The 23583-nt window shown below is 50.9% G+C and overlaps 1 protein-coding gene across 1 annotated transcript; it reads right to left on the bottom strand.

The window, feature by feature from the left end:
* Positions 1–251: 251 nt before the first annotated feature.
* On the bottom strand, positions 252–19249 carry C9H8orf74 (chromosome 9 C8orf74 homolog). The gene is made up of 4 exons (XM_059273490.1): positions 19152–19249; positions 16244–16436; positions 2357–2772; positions 252–589 (listed from the first exon to the last, which is right to left on the bottom strand). Exons 1-4 carry the CDS (start codon positions 19197–19199, stop codon positions 350–352), a joined length of 897 nt encoding a protein of 298 aa, XP_059129473.1. The 5' UTR covers positions 19200–19249; the 3' UTR covers positions 252–349.
* Between the last annotated feature and the right edge of the window lie 4334 nt (positions 19250–23583).

The raw sequence follows: 23583 nt of genomic DNA, 5'->3' as shown, positions 1-23583 counted from the left end.
TTGAGCACTGGTTCCCCTTTCTTCAGCTCTGTCTCTGGGTGGTTGTGAGCCTCCCTGACTTAATCTGACCTTGCTTGAACTCTCTCCTGGAATGCACTGTAAGACCTTCCACCACTTGCTCTATGTCCAGGGAAGGAGAATCCCAGGGCATGTTGTGCTCAGGTGACCTCTGTGGTCCCACTGAAAGAAAGGTCTGGCCTACCCAAGAAGCTACCCTCTCCCATCACACATGAGACAGAGACAGCATGGGAGTGGCTTTGTTTCTTTTAATCACTAGGAGCCTCTGGTCTATGCTGAGCATGCCTATATTGCTTCTCTCGCGAGTCCTCGGATGGTAGCTGCCAGCCTCCTACTTCTTAGCTTTGCCTTTCTTTCCTTTATTGGCTTTACTGGCCTTAGGAGAGTCCTCTAAGGCTGCCTGGCCAGCGGTGATACAGGGAAGTGGGGGTGGAGGAGCACCAAGGCTCAGTGTCTTCTTCTGCAGCCTCAGGTCCAGGATGTCAAAAGCTGCCTGGATCTCGTACTGTAGAAGCTCCTGCAGGCATGCGATCTGGATGTGGATGGCCTCGCTGACCAGACGCTCCAGAGCCTACAGGACACACACCAATGAGCATGCTTGGAGGACAGCCGAGGCCCATCCTCCTATCAGTGGCCGTGGCTCCCCACAGTGGTGGCCCTCTGCTGTGGATGTACCTCCTGCCCACCAGCTCTCTCCCTTCCCCCATCAAGTCCTGAGTAACAAATCTCCTGGTGTGTGTCATTCATTCCTCACATGGTTTTGGGACCAGAGGCCAGTGGCCAGTCGTGCTCCACATGACCACCGTGAGCTCCTCCCACCTCCTGACTGCTCTCACATTTCACAGTCCTGGTGACTTCACTGGAGGGGACAGCTTTAGAGAATGGGGTTACTTTTGGACCAGCCCACTATAGGAAGAATATGATGAACTCAGCCCCCATTTGCTATTCTAACAGATTACACTGTGACTCCCTTCACATTCCTGACCCTCTAGTGTCCTAGAGACATGACAGAGAAGTTACGCATGATATCAGGGAGTGATGAGGGATATACATTGGGGTATGCTGTTGTTTGTAATACATACTTAAACTCTGGTGTACAGTTTGCCCCAGAATGTCCCTTGGATTTTATTTCAATATAAAATTAATGTTCTTCCTCAGATCTTTAGAGAAGGATCAGACTCCATAAAGATGTGCATTTGTCCTGTGGTGACGGTTGTTGAATGCTTCCCTCAGGCTTACTGCCAGGGCTCCCCAGCTTTGCCAGAGAGCCCCCAGTGGAGATTAAAGGGGAGCTGAAAGGCGTGGTGGAGCAGGAGCTGGTATCAGGCAGGCCTCTCCTGACCTAGCCTACAGACTCCATGATATCATAGAGCAAAGTCCTTTAAGGACCCAGAGACAATCTGTCACTTAGCTTCCTGGACCCCGGTTGGAAGTCTGTTGCTGTTGTTTTGTGATGGAGTCTCACATAGGTAAGGTTGGCCTTGAACTCTTGATCCTCCTGCCATCACCTGCTGAGTGGTAGGATCATAGCTGTACACCACCATGCCTGGCTGCCTACTTTGGATGTCTTAATGTACTTAGATAGCATGGTGTTTGTCCTGTTATTATGTATCAGAAGCCTTGAGCTTGGATGAGTATCATCCAACCTGCTGGGTAATTATTTTAGCAATTTCCCAGACATCCTTTTGAACTTTGGAGGAATACTTTCTTTGGCAGACAAATCAGAAAGCCAAAACTAACCAAACAACAAACAGAATCCCTCCAAAACAATCTTGCCACTACCTCTCCTGCTGTGCCTGTGCCTTTACACACACACACACACACACACACACACACACACACACACACACACACTCAGCTCTTCCAGTCTTCTCTGGGCCAGCTGCTCACACACCTTCCCTGAGCTGTCTGCACCTTGGGTCTCCATGATGACGGCTCTGACTGCAGACCAAGGGCACTGGGACATTCCCCAGCAGCTCAGAGGTCTATGTCCCTTTCCTGTCTCTCAGTGGACTCTGTCACCAGTTAATGACACGGAGGGAAAAACTCAGACTTCAAGGCCTGCAGGCCTTGACCGACTAGGAACTCTACTCCATGGTACCTTGATGACATTAAGCAAATGATGTTCTTTAACCCCATTGTGTCATCAGGAAAATGGGGACATGAGTTTCTACTCTGCAGGGATGTTGTGCACGGATGTGCATGCTAAGTCTGTGGGAGATATTAGATGGCCCTATGACTCTGTCCCCCACTACCAGTGCAGACAGTGAAGGAGGCCCTGGAGTTAGTCCAGCCTGCTGTGTCTCAGAGATCCTGGGGCTGGCAGACAGAGTCTCACCTCTCTCCTCAAGGTTGGACGGGGCTGTAGCTGCCCTGGAGGCTCCTCGACCCCAAAGGCCTTCTGCAGCATGTGCGCCTGCTCCAGGCTCAGCGTCTCCTTCAGCATTAGCACATTCGTGCGCTTTTGCACCTCAGCTGTGCTCAGTTCAGCCACCTGCTGCTCATGCCTCCACACATCCCTGTCTATGCCTTCTGTTAGGGGAAGGGGCTGGGGTGGCGCACACATTTGCACATGGGCAACTGTCAGGTTGACCTCCTGGTCCTGGCTCAGGACATACTGGTAGAGTCTATAGTGTCGGATGAAGGTGTTGTGGAAGTAGTCACAGAGGGCCAGCAGGTGGGTGACGTTGAATTGCTTCTGGTAATCTCGGAGCTTCTTCCCCAGGACCGTCACAGCCTCTGTGATGGAGCAGCCTGTGGGTACAGGGGAGTAGGGTACAGAGTGTAAATTGGGCTGTGAATCCAGGTCCACCCTCAGAACCTGCGTCCTGACTCTGATTCTCCAGCACTACTCATCAGCTCCCACTCAAGAGCTCGGGAGTGCATCTCATTTCCCACTTTCTTTTGGATTCCAGGAAGCTCAGGGCCAATCTTCTACAGTAAGATGTATTTATCAAGCTTTCCCTATAGGATTGTCGCATCCTTCTGTTTTGAAGCTCCTGTTCTGACTTGCTTCAACTGTGCTTTAGATTGTTTCGACTTCAAATTCCTCAGGAAGGAGAGAAGCGAGTAACAAGGGGTTTCTGATGTTTGTGGAGAAGGAGGTGACTGGAGATGTGTCTGGGTAACCTTTATGCTGGGGACTTGGGACAGAGTGGGACAAATAGTGCTGACCTCACATGGAGTCAGCTATGAGAACAGCACCGAGGATGCAGCTCCTCAGAAAGGGAACAGTTCTCTCCTGTCCCTTCCCATGCCTGAACCCTCCAGGTGCCTTAGCGCACTGATCGGAGGCAGAACTCCGTCCAGGCTGCCAGGACTCGACACAGGAATTGGTTTCTGAAGAGTCATGGCAGAATGCCATGCAGGTCCTGGGCGTAGCAAGTCAAGATATGGCTTAAGAACATGGCCGTCCTACAGCCAGGAGAGCCGGTTCTCACGGCACTATGGCTAAACACCGTGAGCTTGGTCATGTCTCTCCTGCCCTCCTTTGCAGGCAGGAGACCACTGAGCCACACATGCTTAGAATCCAGGTCCGTTAACGGCCATGGAAATCAAGTGCACGATGCAAGAGTCTGGCTTTTCCCTGAAGTTGGAGCGACTCCTCTGCATATCTCTTCCTAATTTCCGCCTGTTACCCCTTATTTCCTGGCTTTAGAGGAGTTTTCACTTCTGCCCTTTCCCATCTCCTACAGAGGGGTGACTTGGCTCTGCCTGGAGGGTGGTGTTGAAAGCCCTCCATCTTACTTCTCCAATCACTCTGGGCTCCTCCAAAGGCACTGCTGCTCTGTGTGGGAATATTGACCATCATGTTGCCATGTTGCCTTAGAAACAGCAAGTAGACAGGGCCTGTCTTTGCTGAAAGCCCCTTTATACATGCTAGGGAGATTGTCTGGTGTATTTTTACCTCTGTGTCGTCCCTGTAACCAAACCCAACAGAATCAGCTTAAGGGAAGAAGGGCTTGTTGGAGGTATTTCAGTCTGTCACAGTGGGGAAGGCTTGGAAGGCCAGGGAGTAAGGCTCTGTCTGTAGCAGTTTATGTGTGAGGTGGAGGCTAGTCATGTGACAGTGAACCAGGAAGCAGAGTGCAGGGGTGGGACAGGCATTGGAGGCCCCTTTCAAAAGTCCATGCTAAGTACCTCAGCCAGTCACGCCAAGTACCTCAGCCCATCTCCTAGAGTCCATGCGACTGGGAAGTGAGTCCAGACAGGAGTCTGTAGCTCGAATTCTAATTGGTTTTAATAATAAAAACCCAGAGCCAGATATCCGGGTAAACGCTGAAAGAAAGATCAGAGAGACAAAGGAGCAAGACACCGCCACCTCTTACCTCGTCAACTCCTCAGCCAAAAAGGGATTGAGCTCCTGTCTCCTCCCGCCCCATATTCCTCTCTCCACTCAAACAAAATATCACCACACGAGTCTTTAGGGGACATTTCAGATTTAAACTGTGAATGCCTGGGCTCCGCAGGTGAGTGGGGGAGGGAAGTGGTTCCAGGCTGGAGCCTGGCACAGGCAGACCCCTTCATTCAAAGTCGAACAGGCTCAGTGCTGGGAGCTGTGCTTCTGTCTCTGGGGAAGGCCCTTGGCTTGGAGCCCCAAGACACTCTGTCCCTTCCTAGCTGGGGCACCTTTGATTTGAATGTTAAGTTGAGGATTGCATATATTTACTTCAGAGGCTTGTTGGAGGGTCTTGTGAGCTCACATACTCATTTGCCTCTCCTAGAGCCACAGATGCTTCGGGGTGGAGGAGTTGTGCTAGCCATTTGAGAAAAGTCTACCTCCCTCTTCCCTTCCTCCTCGGCCCCCTCCTCCCTCCCTCCAGGTCCCCCCTCTTTGTTTCCCTCTTCTCTCTATCCCTTCCTGTATGCCCCCTTCCTCTCTCCCTCCTCTCTCCTGTCTTCCTTCTTCCCTGCATCCCCCTCCTGTGTCCCTTCCCTTTTTACAAGGTGAATCTGTCGACTCTTGCTGAGTCTGTGAGGAGGTGCTGTGCTGGGTGCTGGTAGTGCTGTAGGAAAAAGACAGGTTCCTGCCCGTGAAGTGTGGGTGAGAGAAGCCATAGCCGTGGTGTTCAACAAGAAAGGGCAGAATTGGGCCATGGGAGCACTCAGATGAGAGTTCTCTGAGAAGAAGAGGGTTGGACAAGTGGCTTTGTTCTGGCTAAAAGGGGCCCAGCGAGGCAGGGATGGTCGGTTCAGGATGGAGAGGGAGAGATGGGCCAACAACAATATGACCCAGGTTGGGGCAAGATTGGGCCCCAAATGCTAAAGGCAGATAGACGGCAGCAACTGTTGGTTGGGAAGTGAGTAGCAAGCAGATGAGAAGGACCCATGGGCCGTGCCCAATGGCTATAGCTTTGTTTTCAGGATAAGACATTTTGGAACACCTGAGTAGCAGGCTGGAGGTGAGCAGAGATGTGTTCTTGGGGTGGGTGGAATGATTGTGAGCAGGAGCAACAGGCCATGAAGAGAGAAGAACTGACAGACATATCTGGAGGCTTGGCTAGGAGCAGGTGCTGGTCTGGTTCACCAACCAGGGACTCTTGGCAGCTGCCACCCTGGGAATAGTGACCGTGCAAACACCTAGTGTCCCTTGCTACCCTACTCTTGTCAGAGCTGAGTGTCTGATTAGGGAGTCCTCTACTGCAAGGGCAGCCGATGGACAGCAGCATCCCCCTGGGAACACCATGAGGGGGGTACCTGTGCTCTGAGGAGCAGCTTGGCCCCTCATCTGGTACCAGCCTGGGTCCAGAAGCCAGCCCAGCTCCCTCTTGCTGTGCCCTCTTTGGCTGATACTTTCCCAAGTGACTCTGATGTGTCACCTGTATCCGTTGCGTTTCTTGTGGTTGTGACCTAACCCCTGACAGAAGCAACTGCAAGATTTATTTGGGATCGCAGTGGGAGAGGCGTGGCGGAGTGGGACAGTCAGTGGCGAGGGAGTATGTCGCAGAGGTTATCACACATGGTGGAGGCTCGGGAAGCAAGCTGAGAATGGAACCGGAGGCAGCGTCACCTTCAAAGGCCCTCTCCTAGTGACCACGTCCCCCCAATCTACTCCTCCTGGGGGCTCCACAGCCTATGAAACAGGGCCAGAGCTGGGGACTAAATGCTCAAAGCAAAAGCCTGTAGAAAATGTTCCATGTTCAAACCCTGACATCGCTTACGTTCTCTGGCCTCTTCCCACCTTGCCATTCTCTTGTCCTCCTCTGACACACTTTCTTTTCTTTCCTCTTTCATTTTAAACGTCTTATTATAACGGGCTACATAAGGCTATTTCCCATGAGTACATAATGCACTTTGAATAGTCCCTGTTTCCTTTCCCCTTTCATCCCCCTTCTCCATCAGTCCTCTTTGTTTTCCTTTGCTTCCCTTTTTCATGTCGTCTGGACATGTATGACTTTGACTCTACAATAAACACGTGAGACAGAGAAACAGGATGGACAAGAGGACCCCCGCAGAAACCCATGGAGCTACAACAAAAGATTCTAAAAGAATACATTGGAGAAAAGACAGCTTCATCAGCCCAGTGCTGGCAAATCTAGGTATCCACGTGCAGAATGAGACTAGATTCCTACCTCTTGCACATTAGTTTATTTAAACTCCAAATGAGTCGAGCGGAAGCACTTTCAGTGGGACAAAAAATATCTGAGCTCTAACCACGTTCCGGAGCCCAGCTCTGCCAATAGCCTTGATCCTTAACAACAATTTTTTTTTTCTCTGAATTTCTTGAGCATCACACACACACATCTCTGTTAGTGGAAAGGAAGGACTAGGCCCGACTGTGCCTCTCAGGCCTGCACTTTAGAATCCCTAGGAGCTTTCTGGGGTACAGATGGTTTCCTCCACACACAGCCCTGTCCCATCCAGGTCAGAAGATGGGGGCTGGTTCCCAGGGCAGGGTTGCTTTTAGAATTTCTTCCTAGGATCTGGGGTCAGAGCCACAGGATCCCAGCCTCTGGCAGAGGGGCTACCAAGCAGGATGAAGGGTGACCAGCAGGAAATCAGAGCCTTCACTCTGCAATCACTTCTGGGTTACCCACCCGCTGCTAAGGCCTTTTCTACATGTGTGAGTGAGTCTGGGGCTGCTCAGATGTGTAGGCATATTGACAGATTCATTTCTGCTTTTGGAGGGGGTGGTAGTGGTTGAAAATGATGTAGGATAGGCAGGCTTGGCTTCCTTGAGGGCACATGTATGCTACAAATTACCTAAGCCAGAGCTGAGGCTGCACGTCTAAGCACCTGGAGCACACACAAGGAGGCCCAGGATGAAAAAGGCAGGGAGTACTGAGGGGCTGGACAGAGGATGGGTGGGTGATGAAAACAGGAGGTAAGGGGTTCCTGGAGCTGAACGAATGCATAGAATCCTTAAGTTCCTCCAAGTTAAGCATTGCTATGGAGCTCCAGGGCCCTCAGGGGTAGTGAAGCAAAAAGCAAGAAGCAAGAGGTTGAGTGCATTTCAGACTGAAGATGGCAGCCAAGCAGAGGGACCACCAGAAAAGTGATCCTAGGAGAGTGCCAGGAAGTCATTGTTTATGTCTGTTAAAGCTGGTCTGCAGGCCTGGGTGAAGGACTGTAGGTGAACCTTCACGAGGGGACCCGTCTCTAGGCTCCTCATAGTGAATTTATCAGAGGTTGCTCTGTTCCACCTGCAGCCTGGCTTGGCCTGGCAGTGCACAGGGTGGGAAACCTGCCCCTCTATGTGGATGGTCATGTCTGCTGCTTTCCCCATCCAGTCCTCTGCATCCCCAGTGGCCACACAAGACGTCTGTGAGGCTCAGTCATGTCCAAATCTTGCCACGATTGCCATACAGCTTTCCTGAAAGGTAGGGAAACATTAGTGTAGCCTTTGCCTCGGCCAATGGGAAGATCCCTGGTTGATTTTGAACTCCACCAAAGATGCTTCCTGGGCTCAGTAGACCTTGTCCCTCGCTGCTGCGCAGCCGCTGCCGCTGTGAGATGCACAATCTGCTCCCTGCGTCCCAGTGACTCAGCATCGAGGGATTAAGCAGTAGATGTCTCTGGTAGAGCAGGCAGAGCTGGGCCTGCACACTGCTCTTCAATAACAGGGAGTGGCCTTCATTTGCATTGGCCACTGGGAACTTCCTGAAGTCTGTCCCCAAACCCCTGGAGGCCCACACCTGTGAGGAGGAGCAGAGTGGAGGAGGAGAGGAATGATGGAAGAGGGGTGTGGGGGAGGATCCGCCGATGGCAACACAAGATGCTTGCTTGCTCCCGCACTGGGCAGAAAGGACCTGGAGGGGGAGTACTGGCATCTCCATAGCAACACAGGAGCCGAGCCCAGCCTGAGGGTGGGGAGGACAGGGAAATGGTGAAGAGGGGCTGATCTTTCTGGATGGGTACCAGATGACCGGGGTGTCTCTGACAAGATTGTCTGGTTGCCTCGTTTTGGATCCAAGGCAGAAGAGTCAAGCCAGGATACATACAGCATGTCAACTTGACTTTCTCGGTACCTGAGCAAGAAGAGGAAGGCAGACGGAAGGCCTGGCCTGTCATCTCCAACGAGCTCTGCTCTGTGTTCCCCAGCACTCAGGAACCCACACAGTGACTACCAAGGCACCGTTGTCCTCAGGGTTGGAGGATCCTACAGCATTGTGTCACATGCACTTGTGCCGCTTGGGCTCCCAAGCCCTGCTCAGCTCGGGGAGGCTCATCCTTATCCACGGGGCACATTGAGAATCACAGAGAGGCTGAGAGATTCACTCAGGATGCAGAGTTGATAAATGACAGAGTCGGAATTCAGCCCCAGTCTCTTGTCTCCAAGTGACTTCAGGCTCTCTTTGTAGACTCTTGGAGGTAGGTGCAAGAAGGACCTCAAGTCTCTGAGATTTCTAAAAGCTTTTCTGCAGTAGGTACTGTATCAAAGATGCATGGTCTGAGCCAGAGACCTTGAAAATAAAACCAGCCAAGGAAAGTGAGCAGCCTCAATATGCTAATGAGCTCAGTCCAATCATCAACAAGGTGGAGCAAATTCAAAGTTCTTCAAAGCTCCTTGGGGTAGATCATCTCTCTGTGTCAAAGGATCTTGTTCTAAGATAGATAAACTGAGGTCCAGAAAAATGGTGGGACCTGCCCCAGGCAAGGGATCGGGGCCTGGCCCTGGAGTGTGTTTCAGTTTCTAACCTGGGGAAGGGACATGTTTCTACTTCTTTCCCTTGGACTCTGTGGCTTCTTGTGGTCAGAAGTGTCTCTGAAGGTAGCTAGCCACAGTCTCTGAGGAAAGGAAGGGCTAAGTTGGGGCAGGAGACACCATTCTGCTGCTTCCCCTCGAGTGTGCTCTGAGTCTTCCCTGCTGACCAATGGCCAGGGACACACAGCACTTTGAGATCAGAGCTGTGAGATTTCTCCATCTTTGCCTGGCACGGTTTCCATGTCCCCCTGTCTATCCTGGGTCTCTGGGATGCTGGCTCCCTTTCTCTTTAGAGCCTCTCAAGAACAACGCCCTCCTGCAGAGATTGATTGCAGGGACAGGAGAGTGGGCAGTCTGATTCCAAAAACTCTGGGGGAGGACCATGAGGCTGAACCGTCCCCTCTGCTCTGGGCTTTAGATTGAGGAGTGACAGACAGCCTTTCATTCATCTCCACCTCCCTGGCTGACAGTCCCTGAGAATCCCCCACTGAGCTCAAGATAGCTTTGACACTGGGAGCTGAGCTCAGAGTTTGGCTTCTCCACAAAGCAGCCCAGGGAGCCCATGAGAGCCCAGGCTGAGGATTCACGAAGATGCAGCTCACACCTGGTCACAGCATGTCCTTGCTTGCACAGGTGACTCTCTCTAGAAATCAGTGCTTTTATCTGGAAAATGGAGCCAATAAAAATCTTGCCTTGTCAGGTCCAAAGACAGTGAATATCCTGGGCTTTCCATAGTGATAAATAATGTGGTTTTGTGTGTTCATCCTCTCCTTCCTCCTTAGGTCTCTACCAGCACCTCCCTGGGGATAATCTAGAATCCATCTGGCTCTCTAGAGGTGGGGTACCAGCTTAGGGCCCCGAGTCCTGGATAAAGAGTGGCCTCTATCCAATCCCTTGATTGTCATCTAGTGTCTGGTATGGGAGGTGGAACATGAGTGCCAGAAGATTCTAAAATGTGCTGTTGGATGGGTTGGGAGTAGATCAAGTAACCTCCTGGGTTCCTTTCCACTCTAAGAAGCTGTGAGGATTTCCATGGAGCCGACAGTCCCGAGCCATAGTGGGCTGCGGTGGGTGCTGGGAGCCATGCTCCGCAGTATACTACAGTTTAGGAATGGAGCTCTGACTCTGCAGCCCCATCATTTTAACTGTCTGAGATGGAAACAACCAAGTAATCCTCCCATGTCAGGGACATGACTCTGTCCCCAGCCTGGCAAGCAACTATTTCATGCAACACCTCTCTCCAGGATGCTAGGCCCTCAGCCCTAGAAAGGACAGGAGTAAAATGGCAGAGGGTCACAGTCAGGAGCTGGAGAACTGGTCTGCAGGAGACATGCACATTCGTCCATAGGTTGCATGAACAGCTGGCAGACACAGGCTCCTCTTTCATTTGGGGTTGAGACATTGACCCCACTGGACCCCTCCTGCTGGTGGCTGGGATCAGTCCCCAAGCTCATGCTGTAACTCAAGGTGACCCAGTTAGGAGAGCACTCCCAGACAGATTACCTGGCCTCCTAGGTGCTTTTTCTTCCTGCATGCCAGCTTCCCATCCCACCCGAGGCAGGAGCCTCTCTCGGGCTACCTCTCTACCTCCCATGGCTATCTATATGCACCCCATGTGCTCAGGTCCTTGATCAAAATGCAAAGTCACCAGGTAGGGTGTGGATTCTGAGTCAGACACAGATCTGGATTCAAATCCTGAACCCACTTACCCTAGGTGCATTCTTAGGAAGGTTAATTTCTCTGGGTCACAGCATCTCACCTTTAAAATGCTGCTTTTCATATCAGACCATAGGGAAGATTATTGACGCCACAGGTAAGGCTGGACTTTTCATAGCCACCCTTGGCAGGACGCACGGTCTGGCCAGGGAATGTGAATGCTTCTGTGGCAGTCTTGTTGACATAGTTAGCTGTGACCTCACTCTGCACATTGGTTAAGTTATACCCCACCCTCACCTACCCTGAACTGCTCTTTTTTTTTTCTTTTAATATAGACTCTTGTCGTATAGTCCAGGATGGTTTCCATCTCAAAACCTTCTGTCTCAATCTCCCAAGTTCTGGGATTACAGACATATGTCACCACACCTGGCTTCCCTCTTCAAACTTCTACATTAGACACCTAACCACCCCCAAAGACCTCAGAATGTTTTGGGGGGAGGGGGAGGAGATAAGGCCTTTAAAGTAGTTGGGGTTAAATGAAGTCATGTAATCTGAGTGGGGCCTTAATGTGAGAAGTAGTGGACACGTACAGAAGGGGACCACGTGAGAACATGTACAGAAGGGGACTACATGAGGGTACGGGACAGAAGGTGACCATGTGAGGACATGGGGAGGCGATGGCAGCTGGAGGCCAGCATGAACAGTCTCAGGAACAAGCAGCCTGCCAGTACCTCTTCTTGGACTTGCAGCCTCTAGAACAGTAAGGAAGCAGGTGTATGCTGCTAACTCTTGCTGTCTACGGCACTTTCAAGGGTGGCCTGAGGCATCATATTCACCCAGGGGAATCTCTGAAGTGATGGTTGCCAGTTTGTCCCAAGAAACATTCTACATTTCCGCCAAGGGCCTCAGAGGGAATCTTGGCAGACAATTCACTCTAATGTCTCCGTCCTGGCCTGGTCTGAGGGTACCCCTGCTCAGTCTGTCTCAGGCAGTGGGAAATGGCACCTGCTATCTGCTTTGCTGGCCTGGGGTGCTGCTGCAGGGGGTGGTGATGAGGGTACAGAACTTGTGCACGCCATGAGTCCCCTGGGTGGAAGAGCCATGCCGGGTAGCCTGGTGAGTCACTGCTTACTCCAGGTCTGGGCTGCTGGGGACAGGCGGGTGGCTGCCTTCCCACCCTGTGCTGGCCTAGTGACATTTCCTGGAGAATCAGGAGTGGCATGGGTGGAACTACGGATGCCAGGATCATGACACACTCTGCTCTGCCTCTGTCAGTTGGTCTTCCAGGCTGCCTTCCTACTAGCCCCAGGATTTTGTGGCCAGGCCATAGGACAGAGGTGTCTTCCTACCTCATGTGTCTGTATTGCCATGGTGACAAGATGTGGAAGCAGGTAGTTGGTCGGGGAGAGTCCTCCAGGCAAGCAGAGGGCAGGGACTGCAGAGTGAAATTGAGGTAGGCCAGGCTGCCCCAGCCCCCCTTCATCCCTTCCTTCCTGCCCATGACTTCCTGAGCAGCCGCATATTGGGGGCTCTGTCTTTTCTCCCAAGTCTCCTATAGCCTGTGTACAGAACATAAAGTCTGCCCTTTCCTGCCATTCTCTCCCCACCAGGATGTGGTAGACTGGAAGAACTCTGTCCCTTGACCCCATGGTTGGTGATCTCACCCTAGGCCCCGGGGAGGGGGGCAGCTGGATGTGAGTTGCCCAGCCTTCCCGGAGGCTGACCCAAGAAGGTGCCAAGTACAGAGCCTGGAATTGAGGCCAGAAGATCCTGGGAGCCGTTTGCCAGGATGGAATCAGCTTATGCTTTTGAATAAAGGGCCGCCATGTCCCTCCCAGTGCTGGGCTCGATTGGGCAAGGAGATAAGCTGAGCTGGCAGCCATCCTGGCAGGGCTCTGAATCACTGTTGTGCAAACACAACCCCTCCTTAAACACTGCCTGCCAATGTCCTCATCTGTCGTACAAACAAAATACAGCCATCCTTAGCCTAGGTTAGCCACAACAAAGCACCCCAGGGAAGCCACCTGCCAAGAAGAGTGACAGCCAGTATGGATGTCAGCCGGAACAGAAACTCTGATGGCGTTGGCCTGTGGCCCCCACTGGCTGCATCCTGTGCCAACAGCTGTCATAGGTGTGATGTACCTAGGAGGGGCTGGGACAGGATGCAGGATAGGAGACTTGGGTGCCCTCATCAGGACAGTACACGGTTCTGTCACTCATACAGGTAGGTGCTTGTGTGCATGTGTGCCAGGGTAGGTCATGGCCTACGGCAGCTGGATTAGAAGGCACTCAGTGATTTCCTGGGTTTCCTTTGTGCTGACCCATAACCTGAACCCATCTGCAGATGAAAAGAATGCCTTGTCTGGCTCTTTATCCTGGACCATTATTAGCTTTTCACTTAGCCCAGTGCACTTGACAGAACAACCCAGCAGAGCGGCTGGCTAGGGGTGTGCAGAGACAAAGCTGGAGTTTACAAACACACCCTCTGTCTGCACTGGTGTCTCCTCTGCTGGTGAGACACCTGGAGCACATAATGAATGAAGGCCGTGTTCGCTTGAAGAAGCCAGTGTGGCAACTGACTGCTTCAAAAATAAGGATGGGGAAGAGGAAAAAAGACATCTCTGCAAGGGCACTGCTGTTTGACTGCCAGCTCCATCTGACCCAAATTTGAGGATGTGTAGGATGGACTTCCATGCCCAGGAAACAACATCCAGCCATGGCACGGGAGGCAGGATAATAGAGCAGAGAACATCTGTCTCGTTTATCTCAAACCATAGAAAATTTTCAAAAATATTAGCAACTGTAGGGGGAAAAAGCAGCGACCCACTGTGACAAAAGACAAAGTATGGTTGGTCTGTGACTGAGTTAGTTTAAATTTTTTAATAAAGCAAATGCTGTTTCTGGCTTGCAACTTTTTCAGTTTATTCTTTTAAGTCTTCTCCCACCATTTTAAGGTGTTGACCTGATTATTTTTCTGTTCTTCACGCTGCTGTCTACCTCAGCTTTGCTTCCTTTCGGATGCTCGAGGTATCAGTGGTGCAGACAGTTCTAATCTGCTTCACGCATTGCTTTGTGGATTTGGTCCCCAGAGTGTGATCATTACAGCAGACATTGTGCACAGTGTGGAAATGCTGACACCTCCTCACTAGACAGAGAGATGTCTTTACTGCAATCTGCCTTTGTGAAAGAGAAAATGTCTCAAGATTTCAGCTCTCTGAAAAGCCAAGTGGACAGTGGTGTGTGTGTGTGTGTGTACATGTGTTTGTGGTATGCTGGCCTACACATGCATGGTATAGAGGCCAGAGATTAATGCTGGGTGTCTTTCTTAGTTGTTTACCTTATTTTTTGAGACAAGGTCTCTCAATGAACCTGGATCTCACCATTTTGCTAGCAAGTCCCAGGGTTCCGCCCTGACTCCAAACCTCTGCCCCTAGTGTTGGGGTGTACTCCACATATAGACATACACCACAACGCCTTGCCTTTCTGTGGTTGCTGAGGACCCCAACTCAGTTCCTCACATTGGCTCAGCAAGCAATCTATGAATTGAACCATTTCCCCAGCCCAACTTTTAAGAGTTTTTATTTTTTGCAGTTTCAGCATTAGGGATCATAGCCCAACAGCGAACGTGGGTGGCTGGTTCAGATGTTACCAAAGGGGAGAGAAAAGGGAGGTCAAGGTCAGGGCTGGTGTTGGACAGAACTATTGGGGGAGCAGCCTAGTAAAGTCAGAGAGGACTGGGGTGCGGGGAGCAGCCTAGTGAAGTCAGAGAAAAATGGGGTGGTGGGAAGCAGCTTAGTGAAGTCAGAAGCAGTGATGGAAGTCAGTGGATCGTACAGAAGACCCAGAGTTCCGAATGGGTGGCTGGTTCAGAGAACAGGTGAGGTTGTACAGGTGAACCTTCAGCTGTGGGGTGATGGTAACATGACTCCCTACCTTATGAGTTTTCTACCTTCAGCCAAGGCCCCAAGTGCTATAAGCATGACTTCTTGAATGCTTTCTACTTGTGACCCTTTTGTACCCCCACCGATTCTATTTTGAGACTGGGTCTCACTATGTAGCCCTGGCTGGCCTGGGACTCACTAGGTACACTATAGAGACCAGGCTGACCTCTTACTCACAGAGACCCACCTCCCTCTGCCTCCCAAATGCTGAGATGTTCACCACCATGCCCAGCTTCATGCCCTCCAAATGTAACACAACTCTGGCTATGTAGGTAAAGAAAATAGGTATGCAAATCAAACATTTACTGATTATGAGTAACATATATTTTGAACATTTTCCAGCAGATATATTTTTAAACCATTGATTAAAATTAAAGTTGTATATTAATGAGACTGTCTACTTATTTAAATATAAAAATGAAATCTTAGATGACTAAGACTGTAGAATATAGAATATCTTCAACATTTTTTCAGAGTTATTAATATTTTGATTGTACATTGCTGAAAACACTTGCTTCAAATAAACATATAGCACAAAATTACAGAAGTGTGTCCCTGGCCATTTCAGAAATTGGTGGAAAATTTGCCCTAATCTCAAGCCAGAAATCATCAAATGATATTCTTATGAAATTCAAGTCGGCAACTGTGGGGGACCATCTCACCCCCACTTTTCCCTAGGGTACTCTTGAGCAGGAGCAACAGGAAATACTAGATAGAAGTATAGCTAGAGAGAGAGAGAGAGAGAGAGACAGACAGACAGACAGACAGACAGACAGACACATAGACACACAGAAACACAGAATAGCCTCGGGAGGACCTGGGTCCTATCCGTCGGGCCCTGACTGTCTCTGCTCTCAGGTATATACAGGAATGCCAAGGGGTGGAACAAAAGGCCTCCCCTCCAGCACAGCCAAGTGCAGACCATCTCAGACACCTGGTGACCATGCATGTGGTCAAGCCATCCCCTAATGCAGCCCTGCTGTGTAAAGCAAGCTCAGATCTCACTAGGAAACCTCTGTGGGCTCCCATAAGCAACTCAAATAGCAATTTTCAAAACCAGACCTTCTAACACAATCCAACCTAAAGACACACCGGTGTGATTCACGCTGAGGAATGATGGTGGGAAATACACAGTCTTTGTTTTTTGTAATTAAGCCATTATGTTTCCATAACGGTTCTGCACTGACCAGCCCACACCAGAAGGGACACCTTCTGAGGAGCATAACTCATTGAGGGGACAACCTGCTGTCCCAGGGCACAAGGGAAAGTCTCTAAGGAAGGGCTGACGCACTTGGTTCATATAAGCCAAGCCAACACCCTGAGCATGTGGGCACAGTGTGGAGTGGTACAGGATTTGCAGCCATGAAGGTCAGGGATGGGGACCAGAGAGTCCAGGGCTGTGCTGTTTCTGAGCACAGTGCCTCTGAAGAGGTCTCTGGCTCCTGGGAGCTCCCATGTGCCGGCCCTCCGTGTCACTCTTTACCTTTGGTCTCCTTGAGCAGCTCTTCCGTGAACTTGACCACCTGGACCACCTCGACCCATGGGAAGCCTTTTCCCACAGCGAAGATGACACTGTCATAGAGGGTGTCCAGCAGGATGCTCCGGCGGGCATCCCTCAGCTCATCAAACTCCTCCCAGTTCAGGAGCCTCCGCAGGTGCTCTCGTCCCCGGGGTTTCTGCCAGATGTGGTACGGGGAAAGGGGACAACGTCATTACTGCGCATGACACTGTTGGGGGGCACACGAAAATCCTGAGAATGACCAGGAATGTGGGGACAGCAAGGAAGAATCGGGCTTGGTTTCTAGACAGCTGTGCCTCCCCTTTCTGGAAGCTTGTTCTTTTGGGTGTGCTCCAGTGTGTCGGTACACATGTGTGGGTGTGCTCCAGTGTGTTGGTACACGTGTGTGGGTGTGCTCCAGTGTGTCAGTACACGTGTGTGGGTGTGCTTCAGTGTGTCAGCACACATGTGTGGGTGTGCTCCAGTGTGTCAGTACACATGTGGGTGTGCTCCAGTGTGTCAGTACACATGTGTGGGTGTGCTTCAGTGTGTCAGTACACATGTGTGGGTGTGCTTCAGTGTGTCGGTACACATGTGGGTGTGCTCCTGTGTGTGTCCCTGCACATGTGTGGGTGTGCTTCAGTGTGTCAGTACACATGTGTGGGTGTGCTCCAGTGTGTCGGTACACATGTGGGTGTGCTCCTGTGTGTGTCCCTGCACATGTGTGGGTGTGCTTCAGTGTGTCAGTACACATGTGGGTGTGCTCCAGTGTGTCAGTACACATGTGTGGGTGTGCTCCAGTGTGTCAGTACACATGTGTGGGTGTGCTTCAGTGTGTCGGTACACATGTGGGTGTGCTCCTGTGTGTGTCCCTGCACATGTGTGGGTGTGCTTCAGTGTGTCGGTACACATGTGGGTGTGCTCCTGTGTGTGTCCCTGCACATGTGTGGGTGTGCTTCAGTGTGTCAGTACACGTGTGGGTGTGCTCCAGTGTGTCAGTACATATGTGTGGGTGTGCTTCAGTGTGTCAGTACACATGTGGGTGTGCTCCTGTGTGTGTCCCTACACATGTGTGGGTGTGCTCCCGTGTGTTGTGGGGTATTATTTTAACCAGGCAAAGATGTGTTCCATTTGTTTATGCTACAGAATATTACTTTAACTGTGTAAAGGTGTGTTACATTTGTTTATGCTGACTTTATTTAACAATATAAGGATGTGTGTTTAATTATGTAAAGATGTGTTGTATTTGTTTCACCTTGCTTGCCTAAGGCACCTGATTGGTCTAATAAAAAGCTGAACAGCCAATAGCTAGGCAGAGAAAGGATAGTCGGGGCTAGCAAGCAGAGAGAATAAATAGGAGAATTCTAGGCTCAAAAAGAACAAGAAGAACTAGAGAAGAGAGAGGAAAGAACACAGGAGATGCCCAGAGCCAGAAGCCAGGCAGCTACCAGCCAGACAGAGAGACAGCAAGAAAGTAAGAAAAGGTAAAAAGCCCTGAGGCAAAAGGTAGATAAAGAGAAACAGGTTAATTTAAGTTAAAAGAGCTACCCAGAAATGAGCCTAAGCTAGGCTGAGCATTTATAACTAATAAGAAACCTCCGTGTCATGATTTGGAGGCTGGTTGGTAGCCCAAAAGAAAAAGCCTGGTACACCTATGTGTGTTGGTACACATGTGTGGGTGTTCTCCTCTGTGTTCAGTGCACATGTGTGGGTGTGTATGTGGAGGTCAGAGGGCAGCCTCAGGAGTCAGTCGTCACTCATAGTCCATCTTGTTTTTGAGACAGGGTCTCTCACTGGCCTGGAACTTGCCAAGTAGGCTGAGCTTGCTGCCTGTCTCTGCCTCCCCAGCATTGGGATTATAAAGCTTTGGCACCACCTCTGGCTGTCTTTGAAGTGTGTTCTTAGGGATCAGACACAGTCATGTCCTTGTACTTGTGTGGCAAGTACTTGACCAGTGGAATTATTCTCCCCGACCCCTCTTCTTCTTCTTTTTACTAGCACTCCTTTCTTTGAGAGTTCTGACACTAGCCAGTGCAGCCCCAGGTTTGTGCACCTCCAACAAGCCTCAGGTTTGTGAATGGTGGTTCCCGTTTTCTGTTCCCTAAAACAAGTTAATTTCCCTGAGACTTCTTTCAACCAGCTAACCTGATACATTCATACTAGAGTGTGAATGACTGGTGGAGAAGAGGTTTAGTGAGGTGATGTTTAGCTTGAGGGATGTTCAGGCTCTCTTGTGGACTGATAGAGTATAAATTTTCCCTTACTGGTGCTGCTATAGCCTTTCTAGAAGGGGTGCACAGTAGGAGAAGCAAGGGTCACTTCAATAACAACAAGAAATAGGAAGATATAGAGACCCACCATCCACAGGGGCGCTGCTCCCCAGGGTGAGGAGGCTCTCTAGCTAGGGGAACTCCAAGTAGATCAATGGCAGATCTCATGGGCCTAGATCCCTATTCTCAGCCCCTGGCAGTTTCTGTTTACCACACTTCTCTGTCCTGTGCACTCCTTCTCTGCAGCTTCCATCCATCAAGAGCCCCTTCACCCTCCCTCACGTGAGAAGCACAGCTCTAGAGGGCTGTTGGAGCCCAACGCACCAGATGGCAGGTATTGTCTCCTCCTCCCCCATCCCTGGTGAGCTGGTCCACAGCCTAGACTTTCCAGTGAGCCCAAACAGCCTATGACTCTGAAATTCCATCCTCAAGCATCCATTGAGCCAGGGTCAGGACTGGTGACTCTAGAATTCCAGCCTCAAGCATCCATTGTGCCCTTAGAGGTGGTGTGTTGGCATGTTAGAAGTGCCACCCAAGAAGACAGCATCCTTGAGCCTTGCTGGCACACCTCCCCCCTTCCCGCTAGATCCATTGGAGCAAAGGTCTCTAACGCAGATCTTCACCTGAAACTGGAAGACTTCCTTCACTCCCTGGGGTGTTAGGAGTGCCATGGCCCTGGCTCCCCCCAGTTGCTAGGAGACCTCACTGGGACTGACTCAGTTCCCAGAACCCTGGCAAGGAAGCCTGGCATTGTTATGTCATGGGGTCCCTGGCTCCTTCTAGTTTTTTTCATACTGGTCCTTCAGCAGTCCTGTGCTATAGGTCATCCTCCTGTATCTGTGCAGGGACCTTAGCCCCCTTCCCCTTTCATCTGTCTCAGTTTCCCATCTGTTCTCCATCATGTACAGGCATGTGCATGCACCCACCCACACACACACTCCACTTCCCTCATCCTACATATCCTGCTAATTGCAGCCTGTGTCTTCCTGTCCTTCTATAGGTCAGGTTTGATCTCCATACTGACCTTCACGTTCTTACCTCATCCCTTCAGGATCTAACCCAACCTGCCCCCGACACCACCCAGCAGCTTCCATAATTCTGTATTTTCAATGTTATGACTTAGCTTTGAGGGCACAGAAAGCATCTAGGCAGGGGCACCCCAAGTGCTGTGCCCAGGTACCAGATGCTGAGAGTGATGAGTCAGGCTTCCTCCTAGCCTCCCCTGTCCTGGTGGCACCTGGGTCACCTAAGGCACAATTATGCCCGCTCCCTCACTGCCCATGTTCAGAGCCCCAGTAGGAGGGCCTGGGAACACTGGCTAGGGTTGGTGTTCTCTGCTGTGTTGGTTAGTTTTTTGTCACCTTGACACGAACTAGGGTCGTCTGGGAAGAGGAACCTTAATTGAGAAAATATCTCTACCAGATTGGCCAGTAGGCAAGTCTTCAGGGGCATTTTTTTGATTAATGATGGATGTGGGAAGCCCCAGCCCACGGTGGGTGGTACCATCCCTAGTCAGGTGGTCCTGGGCTGTGTAAGAAAAGAAAATTGAGAAAGCCACAAGGAGCAGACCAATGAGCAGTATTTCTCCATGGCCACTGGTTTAGTTCCTGCCTCCAGGTTCCTGCCTTGGCTTCTCTCAGTGATGGACTGTGACCTGTAAACCAGATTAACCCTTTCCTTTCCAAGTTGGTTTGTCAGTGTTTTATCACAGCAATAGAAAGTCAACTAAGACACACTGTGGCGGCATCACTAGGGGAAGCAATCTTTCCCCACTGCCCCTCAAATGCACCCTGACCCTTTTCCCTGCTGACTCCTAGCCAGGGGAACTTATTGATCACCATGTTCTATGTCTTGCTGTGCTGGGAGCTGAGCTTCTCACTGGAGACCTCTAATCTGTCTTTCATGTTGACTACCCTCCCCAGCCCCCACACAGATGCACGCGTGTATCAATTACATGGATTTGGCTGTGCCATGGTTTATAATCATTTAATCAAGCCCCAAGCAAGGTGCTGTTAAGTGGCACTTAGTAGGTCTTTGACGTCTGCTGCCAGCTCAGTGTGAACAGGGGAGGATTAGGAGAGGGCTTTAGGAGCAAACTGCCAAGCCAGAGCATGTTCTTGGCCTTTTCTTTCCCCCTCTTCCTAATCGGAGCACAGACCCACGGTGAGGCTTCAGCTAGCCTGTAGACCATGGGAACAAGGCTGGCTTCATAGGGGAGGCTTCCTAGACTTTGCAGAAGCCATTTTGCCCCTTCCTTTGCTGTCTTCCAAGCAAGAATGCAGAGATGACTGTCGAGCACCAGCAATCATGCTGCAAGCACAAGGCTGAATCCCATCCTGGGCTCCCTAAGCACGTCAAGCCCACCACATTTCCATCAGCTGCCCGACTGCACTGTCCTAGATGGGAGGCAAGGAGGGAACACTTAGTATGTCTGGTTTAAGGTGCTGGCCCTTGGGGTTAGAGTTCCCAGCAGCTACACTCAACCTTCTGAGCCTCCCGTTGGGTCAAATGAGGCCATCGGGAGGTGGGCCAACCAAACAGGAGGGGCTCTTGCTCATGAAAGCAAAGTGATTTTCCAGAACCAGGAAGTGGAGGTGCAGAGGTTTCAGGATGTCCCCCCTGTCACCCATGGGAGCTGCATGGCCCACTTCCTGTAAGGGCCCTGAGAAAGTGACAGTCCGCCCAGTCATTCAAAGAGAGTTTCCTAAGACTAGAGGAGGCTGGGAGGCCTGCTCTTTGACATAAAAGTCACCCCATCAAAGACAGAGTGGTGCTGCTGTGGGGCTATCCTACCTGCACATGTCCTCTCAATGTCAATTCACCGTGCCAGAGCCCGAGGGTCCTACCTGCATATGTCCTCTCAATGTCAATTCAGCGTGCCAGAGCCCGAGGGTCCTACCTGCACATGTCCTCTCAATGTCAATTCACCGTGCCAGAGCCCGAGGGTCCTACCTGCACATGTCCTCTCAATGTCAATTCAGCGTGCCAGAGCCCGAAGCCTATGGCGCAGGCGGAAGCCTTGCTGGCCCCAGGAAAAGATGAAGAGTGTCATGCCAGGTGACGGTGTCCAATCGGAGCCTTGCAGTTGGGAGTGGGGGACAGTCACCCTCAGTGCCTCCTTCCTTCATCCATCTGCTCGCTCAAAAATGGCCACCGTGCATGTGAGAACTGTTTGGCCACAGAAATGAGCTGTGATTCCCACAGTGTAGCTATATCTATCTTCGGAAGCCTAACTCCTGGCAAGTGCTAGGAGGTGGGTGGAGAAGATGCACATGCTGGAGAGCACAGTCTGAGTGTACATGCTCGTGCATGGTGTGTGCTGAAATGTGCCCCTTGCCCCTCATTCCTGTGTTAAAGTCCTCAGTACTTCAGAATGTGAGCATGCTTGCACATACGGTCTCTAAAGATGCAACAAAGGTAAATGAGATCTTTAGGATGGACTCTCATCCAACGTGGACACCTTGATTTTGGACTCTGAACCTTGGGAACTGGACGTATGTGTCCCCATCAGAAGAGGGCAACACACATCAAAAGATCATGTGGGGTCATAGCTATCTGAAAGCCAAGGAGAGATGCCCCAGAAAGAACCAGCCCTGTGAACACTTGACTTTGGACACCCATCCTCCAGAACTGAGGATGTGTCTGCTCTTTGAGTCCTTTGGTGTGTAGAACTCTGTTACAGCAGCCTGAGCAGGGGCATACAATGGGTGGACGTGGGCTCTTGATGGGAGGTTTGGGATGAGGTATGTGTGGGTCAAGGGACGGGAGCCAGGATTTGGAGCCAAGCAACTACTGTGCCTCCTGAGAGAAGATAGCATCCACCCACATCTTGTTAAAGAGGGGGAAGATGAGAGTGTGGGAAGGAAACAGGGAGGAAGATTCAGGAAGCAGGAAGGTCCAGCATTACAAAAGTCAAGTATGGCACGTGGCTTCTGCTGAGTCTTTATCATTGAGTCTTCACTGAGCCTGATCAGACCACCCAAGAAGACTGATTTCCTCTGGAGTTCATATGGATTTCCTGAGTCTGTGTCCCTTCCTTGACCCCACTCTCTTATATATTTAGGCTCATGGGTTCATAGGTGTCAACCGATGGTCATTTGGCTTTGTTGATTCTGGGCCAGTGCTGAAGCAAAACATCATGGTGGCAAACCCAGGATTTAACAGCTGCTTACCTAACAGTAGTAGCCAGGGAAGGGCAGTGGGGGTGAAGGGCATGCTAGGACATGATATGCTCTTCACAGGCACGATCTCCATTGGCCTAGTTCTTCCTCCTAGCCCTACTTCCTAAACTGTCAGTTCTCTGTATTTGCATATACTATTTGTCCTGTGCTTCTGAGCCTCAGGTTGCAGGCTTAACTTGGCCTCAGTGGTCTTGTTTCCCCTGAATGTGGTGGCTTTGTGATTGTCCCTGCGGCTCTCTTGGCTCTGGTCAGAACCAAGTCTCACCACCAGGACTCGTAATAAGCTCTCTTCCGCAGAGATGTTGAGGTTATCCCTGCTCCTGTCACTAATCATGCAGCTGGTCCCTCCCCTCTCTACTTGAGGCCAATAGTGTCACATAAACCAGTTTCTAGCCTCAACAGCATTGATATAGGGAGCCACCCTGTTCATTGTTGGCTGCTGAGAAGCATCCCAGGCCTCTGCCGACTAGATGTTAGCAGCAGGCTCCCTGCCAACTATGATGACCACAGCATTTCTAATCCTTGTATTATGTCCCGTAGGGTCAGTTCCTGCCTGCCTGTTGATAGCTGATGGTCTAGAGTCACAGTGCCCATGATGGTTCATCATCACTGTCAACTGGGCTGGATTTAGAATCGCCTAGGAGACACACCTGTGCCCATGTCTGTGAAGGCATTTCCAGAGAGGATGAACAGAGGAATGATGACCCATCTTGAGTGTGGGTGGCACTACCCCATGGACCAAGGTCCCAGACCGAGTAAAATGGCCAACAAGAGAAAGGGAGCTGAGTTCTATTATTCATCTCTCTCTGCTTCCTGACTGTGGATGCAACATGGCTTTCTCCTTCCTGCCACCATAGCTTCTCCAAAATGGCAG

This window comes from Peromyscus eremicus, chromosome 9 (assembly GCF_949786415.1).
Source record: "Peromyscus eremicus chromosome 9, PerEre_H2_v1, whole genome shotgun sequence".
In the NCBI taxonomy this organism is placed as follows: Eukaryota; Metazoa; Chordata; class Mammalia; order Rodentia; family Cricetidae; genus Peromyscus; species Peromyscus eremicus.
Note: the sequence above shows the minus strand (reverse complement) of the source record. Positions and strands in the feature narration are given on the sequence as shown.

Bases quoted from the DNA above. Each gene is read 5' to 3' on its own strand.
- C9H8orf74 (XM_059273490.1), bottom strand. From the start codon at position 19,199: ATGGCACTCCTAACACCCCAGGGAGTGAAGGAAGTCTTCCAGTTTCAG. The intron at 2,773-16,243 runs GTAAAGAGTGAC...CTGTACCCACAG, and splicing joins GCTGCTCAAGGAGACCAAAG to GCTGCTCCATCACAGAGGCT. The intron at 590-2,356 runs GTGAGACTCTGT...TGTGTCCTGTAG, and splicing joins GTCCAACCTTGAGGAGAGAG to GCTCTGGAGCGTCTGGTCAG.